The sequence below is a fragment of the Megalobrama amblycephala genome, linkage group LG12, assembly GCF_018812025.1.
Source record: "Megalobrama amblycephala isolate DHTTF-2021 linkage group LG12, ASM1881202v1, whole genome shotgun sequence".
NCBI classification, from domain to species: domain Eukaryota; kingdom Metazoa; phylum Chordata; class Actinopteri; order Cypriniformes; family Xenocyprididae; genus Megalobrama; species Megalobrama amblycephala.
This window is the reverse complement of record NC_063055.1, coordinates 11024421-11032500: the sequence shown is the minus strand read 5'-3', so window position 1 is coordinate 11032500 and position 8080 is coordinate 11024421. Positions and strand designations below refer to the sequence as shown.

Here is an 8080-nt window from a genome sequence, read left to right as displayed (position 1 = left end):
TTCAGATCCCTTTGCTGCAGTATTTGGCAATGAGACTTTTGGAGAAGGCTTTGCAGACTTTAGCAGCTTAGCAAAGGTAAGGATTTTTACGTAAACAGAAGCCCAGTATTCCAGCTCTATTACCAATCAGTTCACCCACATGATTTAAATCAAGTTATATATGGGTTGCAGCTGATAAGTTCCCCCTTGCCTTTCAGTCTAATGGCAGTGATCCATTCGACTCGAGTACAAACAAAAATGTATTTAAGGAGGACACTCAGTCAGATGTACCTCCCGCGTTACCGCCCAAAACCGGAACACCAACCAGACCTCCACCTCCACCCCCAGGTGAGCTGGTTCCTGTTCTGTGTGTTTTACCAGAATGAACCTCAGATTATTTTCTTTTATGTCAACTCTGTCATCCGTATCTGAGTGCTGTGTTGTCTGTTTGTGTGTCTGCGTCCTTAAAGGTAAGCGGTCCAACATCCATCGATCGGAGTCGTCCGAGTCATTTCAGAGGCGTGGTCTGTTCAAGGCGCAGGGTTCTGGAGAGTTCTCCTCCCTCCCCGCTAAAGACTCGGTACCAGACCCCTTCGCCCCTTCCTCACCCAACCAAGCCCCAAGTGACCCCAACCGATTCGCCAGCTTTGATAAAGTGAGCTCCTCCCCCTCCTGATCCCCAGTAGTGAACCCTGACTTTTCACCTCCGCCATGCAACAGCCTTGACCTCTCGACCCCTCACAGCCCTAATCATTTGGTTTTTACAGGAAAGAAATGCTCGTAATCCAGTATTTCGACAACTCTGCTTTACCATCTGTTTGTGAAAAGCTACAAAACCTTGTCATTTTTATGTAATGTTTCTTTTTTTTTTTCTTTTTTTTTTTGTAAATATAGATGAGCTTCTAATGAAATTATTTATCTACTCTTAATAGTCAAACTGAATCCAGGCTTATGCTTCTACTAAAAATCCCAGTGTTAAAAACTTATTCTGTTAAACTAATTTACAAAATGAATGTATTTAAATGTTGAAATCTAAGTATTTATGACATTTGCAATATTCTAACATCATGCGTAAGTTCTCACTGGCTGTGGATGGAGAGGCGGGGCTGCTTGCTATCGGCTGTTTTCAATTTACCCCTCGTGTTCTTTTGTCATGTTCTCCACCATTGGTTGAGGCTTGATTCCATCTTGCACGTCCATTGCCCTGCCATACCTTGGTTCACTGATTTGCCTTGCCTTACCTTGCATTGCACGAACTAATCACTGTCTACCTGTCTTACTGGGCTGCTCCTTCCCATTCATTGATTTTTGAATTGATGATTGAACACTTCCTGGTTCCATCTACATCCCACGTTTCTCTGCACCATCTTTTTTTAAAGAAGATATGCAGTCTGTTTTGATTATATACAGACAATTTGCTAAATAAAATAATCAGCTAGGCTGCTGACAGTACTTGTTGGCTCCTTTCTGTATTATTCTTTTTTTTTTAATTAATTAAAAAATTAAAGAGCTTGTCTTCTCAGATTTTCCCTCACTGTGAGCTTTCTTTATCAGATGATGCATCAAACAAATTAAGCTTTATGATGGCATTTCTGTGATATTTTAAAACAACTCTTTACAAATGAAGAGACATCGAGAGGGACATCTTGATATTGGTTGTGTCGTCATGTTCTGGTGTTCTGTGTGTTGAAATGCTTACCAGCTAATAGTTGTGATGACATCTCTCCATCCATGGTTGTCCACACCTTCACATCTGTGTGAAATACTTGCATGTTCAGCATGATGGGCTATATATGAGCAATCCAGGCTTTCCACACATGAGTACATCAGACTCACACAAAATCTGTCAAAAAATCATTCTAGTTTAGTATCTAAACGGTTAGCTCAAAAATGAAAGTTTAGTAACACATAATTTTTTATATGAAGTCTCATGTGTCAGTAAGCCGATGTTTTATGGCTTTATGGATTGCATCATGGCACATGTCTTGTATCTCCCATCCTTCTGTGTCAGTAGCTGTACCACTTTACCACTGTTTTTTCTCCCTTAATGTTTCCACATTAAGTATTTTTTGTTTTGTAATCATGATGATGTTTTGGAAGTCACCAGACATTTAGTGAATGTGCAGTTCTAGATGGTTGTCCCTAATTTGATGGTTGATGTTGACATTGACCAACCAACGCTTTAAAGGAATAGTTCAAACAATAATAAGCATTTTTGGAAAAAAGAGAAAATATTATTATAAATATTTTAAATTAAAATCAAATCGATTTTTATGCTGATAGTAATTAATGACAGAGTTTCCTTTTTTGGGGTGAACTATTCCTTTAAGTAGATTAACTGAGAGATATCTCATTTGTATATTTACATAAAACCGTTTTATGTAATCTTTAACTTCTATATGTTGTAGAATTAATTTAAACTTACTAGTCTTTAAAGGCACAATTTGTAAGATTTTTTGATTGAAATATCCAGAAACCACTTGAACAATGTTACATACAGTACAGTCCAAAAGTTTGGAACCACTAAGATTTTTAATGTTTTTAAAAGAAGTTTCGTCTGCTCACCAAGGCTACATTTATTTAATTAAAAATACAGTAAAAAACAGTAATATTGTGAAATATTATTACAATTTAAAATAACTGTGTACTATTTAAATATATTTGACAAAGTAATTTATTCCTGTGATGCAAAGCTGAATTTTCAGCATCGTTACTCCAGTCTTCAGTGTCACATGATCCTTCAGAAATCATTCTAATATGCTGATTTGCTGCTCAATAAACATTTATGATTATTTTCAATGTTGAAAACAGTTGTGTACTTTTTTTTTTCAGGATTCCTTGATGAATAGAAAGTTCAAAAGAACAGCATTTATCTGAAATACAAAGCTTCTGTAGCATTATACACTACCATTCAAAAGTTTGGGGTCAGTAAGAATTTTTATTTATTTATTTTTTTTTGAAAAGAAATTAAAGAAATGAATACTTTTATTCAGCAAGGATGCATTAAATCAATCAAAAGTGGCAGTAAAGACATTTATAATGTTACAAAAGATTAGATTTCAGATAAACACTGTTCTTTTGAACTTTCTATTCATCAAATAATCCTGAAAAAAAATATTGTACACAAATATTTTGTACAATTGTACACATTAAATGTTTCTTGAGCAGCAGATCAGCATATTAGAATGATTTCTGAAGGATCATGTGACACTGAAGACTGGAGTAATGATGCTGAAAATTCAGCTTTGCCATCACAGGAATAAATTACTTTGTGAAATATATTCAAATAGAAAACAGTTATTTTAAATTGTAATAATATTTCACAATATTATTGTTTTTTACTGTATTTTTAATTAAATAAATGTAGCCTTGGTGAGCGGACGAAACTTCTTTTAAAAACATTAAAAATCTTAGTGGTTCCAAACTTTTGGACTGTACTGTATTTTGTTGACTTGTGTACTTACATTATCCTAAATATTTCCAAAAATGTTTAAATCCAGACAAATCAGCTGTTTTAAGCAGCGTAATGTCCCGTGTCATTGCGTCGCATGATTGATTATCCACGTTACCCTTCCATAGAAACCATAGAAACAGCAAAGACACTTTAATATATTATGTTTATATAGTAAAACACTTTAAGAATGAATAAATTCTTCAAATAAAGTGACCTGTATGAGTAATAATTCAGCACTTGAGGCGGTTTTATTAAAATGAATGTGAATTTAAATGATCAAATGTAACTAAGAAATTTGAGGGAAGGAGGCGAGCATTAAATGTAACTTTAATTGTAAAATATGCATAAACAACAAAACGAAAAGTAGCAGCAGCGGCCGACAGTGGCATATAAGCATAATAAAAACAGCAACATAAAATGTCCCAGGCTCTCGGCCCCACCCTGCTTCATAACACGGTAACGTTAATAAAACTTTTAATACATTAGCTCATCCATGAACATGATTTCTGCTGTCGGATTGCTTTCCATCAGCTGTGGAGGTAAAGACAACGACTTCCATGATTCCACGCTCATTCACGGCGTCATCGAGCTACGCTTTTGTTATTATTTTGAATAAGCGACCTCTAACGGCAAAACTTGCATACTGTGCCTTTAACTCCAGTCTTTGAACATTTAAAGTTGGTACATTTAGAAAAAGCAATCTGTAATACATGCATGACCCCTCTTTTTTAGGTTTTTAGATTAGACTGCTAAAATTGAGAAATATTACATCAAGCAGGTGCAAATTGACAGTGTGTCTGATGGGGTTATGGTGTGTGTGTGTGTGTGTGTGTGTATGTGTGTGTGGAGCAGTACCCCACGGAGGAGGACATGATAGAGTGGGCGAAGAGGGAGAGTGAGAGAGAAGAGAGGGAGCGTGTGGCTCGTCTGACCCAGCAGGAGCAGGAGGATCTGGAGCTGGCGATAGCCCTCAGCAAATCCGAGCTGTCCTGACCCAAGCTGGATGCAATGCCACATTAACAAGGAATAAAGGAGGAAGAGCTGGAATTAGCAGAATCCTTCCACCTCCATCTCCAGCCACTTGATAATCATCTAGGATTCCAGCTCCTTCTGAATGTTCTCCCGGTGTCCAGTTGGCTGGATAATGTATGAAGGCCAAGTCAAGATGGAGGAAAAGGTAACAGACTTATTGCAGCCTTTATGGCTTGAAAGCTTTGGTGTGACTCCCTTTTGTTTTTAAATAACCTCAAATCAAGAGACCTCCAGTAATCTACCGCTTTCGATTGAGACTGCTCAAAATCCATGTGACTGACCCATCAATAGCACATGTACTGAATAACATTTTTTTTTTTTTTTTTTTTTTTTTAAGACCTGATGTCCAGTTCAATATAATTGAACAAGTGTTTCTGAACAAATCTCTCCCCAATTATTTGAAGTTTAGAATGATTATTATAAGGTTACTAATGCAGTGAATGTATTTAGTTCTGTGATGTTGGAGTGTTTCGAGATTCATTCGCATCCTTTTTTGGGCAATATTAACACATTCATTTCAAGTTTACAAGCAGCCGAACCGGCCGGCTTCATTCGCTTTTCAAAGTTTCAGCAATAGTTCTCTGACACGAGAGGTTTTTATTGTGGGCATGCCTGTCCACTCTCAGGAACATATCCCACAAGCCATAAAACCTCATAACTGCGACCTGATCTGTGGATTTCAGTTGTAAAAGAGGCTGAGGTGCTTGGTAACGTTATCAGCTTACATAAACCACTACTGGAACTGAATTTCTACCCTACTAAAAGAGAACGCTGATGAAATTTAGAAAAAAAAAAAAAAAAACAACTGTGCAACCGCCATTTTATCTTTATAATCTTACAGTACAGCATTTATACTTTACTCTGACTCATTCTGTCTTTTTGAAGAATCAAAATCTTGACAAACTACTAAGAGTTGTTATTTGAAATTGCAAATTTATAAATAGCTGTTATAAATAATAAAAATGTACATATTTGTGAATTATTTGCCAGTAATCTTGTACTACAGTGCATTCATATCCTAATACATGTTCTATTTTATCAACAAACAAACAAAAAAACAATGTAGAATATAGAAAGTTTGCTTAATAAATATATAAAAATGTCCCTTCTTTCTTAATCCTAATGACAAGTGCTTAAGCAATATGATCAAATATGTTTTAAAAAATAACGTGGCACAAAAAGTAAAGCAAATCTTTATCTGCGTTCCAGAATGATCATTTTATGAGTAAATTTAAGCCGTGTTAAACCAGGCTGTAATATCTTTTCTAGTGCCTGATCTGTTCAGCCTTACCTTGGCGAGAGAAAATCCCAAGTCGATAATTTGATCTTTTGTTAATAGTTTCATAGCATTAATCTTCTCAAAAGCACCCTTAATGCTCCAATGCAATGATTCCAGTGTCAATTAGGATAAAGGAACCATTAGCTTGTGCAGCTGATGTCCTTTTATTTATCTTGCACAACATTCAGTCACTGCCACATTTCTCTCTGGGGATCAATAGTGCCCAGTTGGTCACATATTCATATGCACAAATTGGCTTTACAGTCAGTGAATTTAAACTTAGTACCAATGCAATTATCAATACATTTGCACCATGTCATAGCCATTTCAGTTGTCTGAATGTAGTTTCACCAGAAGGTGGACCCACTGAGACTTTTCTGCCTTTTCTGGCAAGTTCAGTCTCATGGGCTTAGTTGGATTCTGGATTCTACAATAGATGCGCTTTGTGAAGACGTTCTTTCACACAGACTTTATATATGAAAGCATCTGAAATGGAAGAATGTGCTCCTTTTTGAATGCTTTTTTTTTTTCTCCATTATTGCCCTTTGACTTTTGCTTCAGGAATCTAGCTTGGCTTTGGGCACAGAAATATGTGGCGGAAGTGAAAATGATAGAAGGGAATCGCAAACTTTGTGTCTTATCTGGCTTTAAAAACACAGCATTAAAAACACATTCACACTCCTCATTTCAAGCTGATGTTTGTCCTTCTGGCTGCTGCTTATCTATTATCGGCCCTCCGTATTGATAAACGTTATCTTATGCTCTGTCTATTGTTGATCATGTATGTATGTATGTATGTATGTATGTATAAGCTTTGTGTGCCTCTAAAAGAAAACCACTTATATATTGTTCACTGACTGCCTTTTAAGAACAGGCTAATTGTATTTTATTTTTTTAACGTCCCTTTATTGGAGGCAGTTGTTTAAATATGTTAAGTAACATGTAATTAAAACAAAATAAATATTAAACTATTAAAAATAAATGATCGTTCTTCTTTTTCTATTTTCAGTGTGTGTTATTAATTGTCTGTTTGCAAGGAACTTTGTTGGGTTTTTTCTTTGTTTTCCAGTAGGTTGTATTTACATCAGTCATGAACAATTATGGTGGCTGGTTGTATTTATGGGAAGAACATTCACATTTAAGAAAACGTTTGATTGGAAGAAAGTCTATAGTGTGGGATAAGTCATCAATATTTTTTTTTTTTTTTTTTTTTTCAGAAAAAACTAAATGTTAGGTGTGTCTGTTAAAGGTTCGTATTTTTGTCTGCTTTTAAGAGTGTATTATGGCTAGGTATAAGGGTGCTTGTTATTTTTTTAAATATATATTTTTAGTATGAATCTCATCATGAAATATGATATTCATATGAAATGGCCATCTGGTACAGTAGTTACGTTTTCTCATCGCAGTGGGTTGACAGTGGATTCAAAGCTAAATAGACAGACTAAAAGCTAAAAATTTGATTTCATGACTAAAAAAAATAGGGTTAGTTTACCCAAAAATTACATCTCTGTCATTTAAAGGGTTAGTTCACCCAAAAATGAAAATTCAGTCATTTATTACTCACCCTCATGTCGTTCCACACCCGTAAGACCTTCGTTAATCTTCGGAATGCAAATTAAGATATTTTAGTTGAAATCTGATGGCTCAGTGAGGCCTGCATCGCCAGCAATGACATTTCCTCTCTCAAGATTCATTAATGTACTAAAAACATATTTAAATTGGTTCATGTGAGTACAGTGGTTCAATTTTAATATTATAAAACGACAAGAATATTTTAGCTGCGCCAAAAAAATCAAAATAACGACTTGTATAGTGATGGGTGATTTCAAAACACTGCTTCATGAAGATTCGGAGCATAATGAATCAGTGTGTTGAATCATGATTCGGATCGCGTGTCAAACCGCTGAAATAACGTGACTTTGGCGCTCCGAACCGCTGATTCGACACAAAAGATTCATAACACTCCGAAGCTTCATGAAGCAGTGTTTTGAAATCGGCCATGAGGGGGAGTAATAAATGACATTATTTTAATTTTTGGGTGAACTAACCCTTTAAGTACTCACCCTCGTGTTGTTCCAAAACTTGTAAGACCTTTGTTCATCTTCGGAACACAAATTAAGATATATTTGACTATTTTAACGATGTCTTTACTACTTTTCTGGACCTTGAATGATGGTAATTACATTGCTTTCTAAGGGGGTTCAAAAAAAACTCTTTGATTTCATCAAAAATATTTTAATTCGTGTTCCGAAGATGAAAGAATGTTTTACGGGTGTGGAACGACAGAAATAAGAAACTTCATTTTTGGGTGAACTAACCCTTTAAGTTTGTCTTTA

At 35.5% G+C, this 8080-nt stretch overlaps 1 protein-coding gene across 2 annotated transcripts in view; it reads left to right on the top strand.

Moving 5' to 3' along the window:
- The window catches only part of eps15 (epidermal growth factor receptor pathway substrate 15), a 32040-nt gene extending 25314 nt beyond the window's left edge, over nucleotides 1–6726 (top strand). Inside the window, exons 22-25 of one of the 2 annotated variants that reach the window (XM_048208689.1) lie at nucleotides 6–76; nucleotides 198–327; nucleotides 450–634; nucleotides 4286–6726. In XM_048208689.1, coding sequence (XP_048064646.1) covers nucleotides 6–76; nucleotides 198–327; nucleotides 450–634; nucleotides 4286–4426 — 527 coding nt within the window. In that variant the 3' untranslated portion in view covers nucleotides 4427–6726. The remainder of the gene's footprint in view (nucleotides 1–5; nucleotides 77–197; nucleotides 328–449; nucleotides 635–4285) is intronic. The other variant, XM_048208691.1, reaches the window with a different exon arrangement.
- Nucleotides 6727–8080: the final 1354 nt, after the last annotated feature.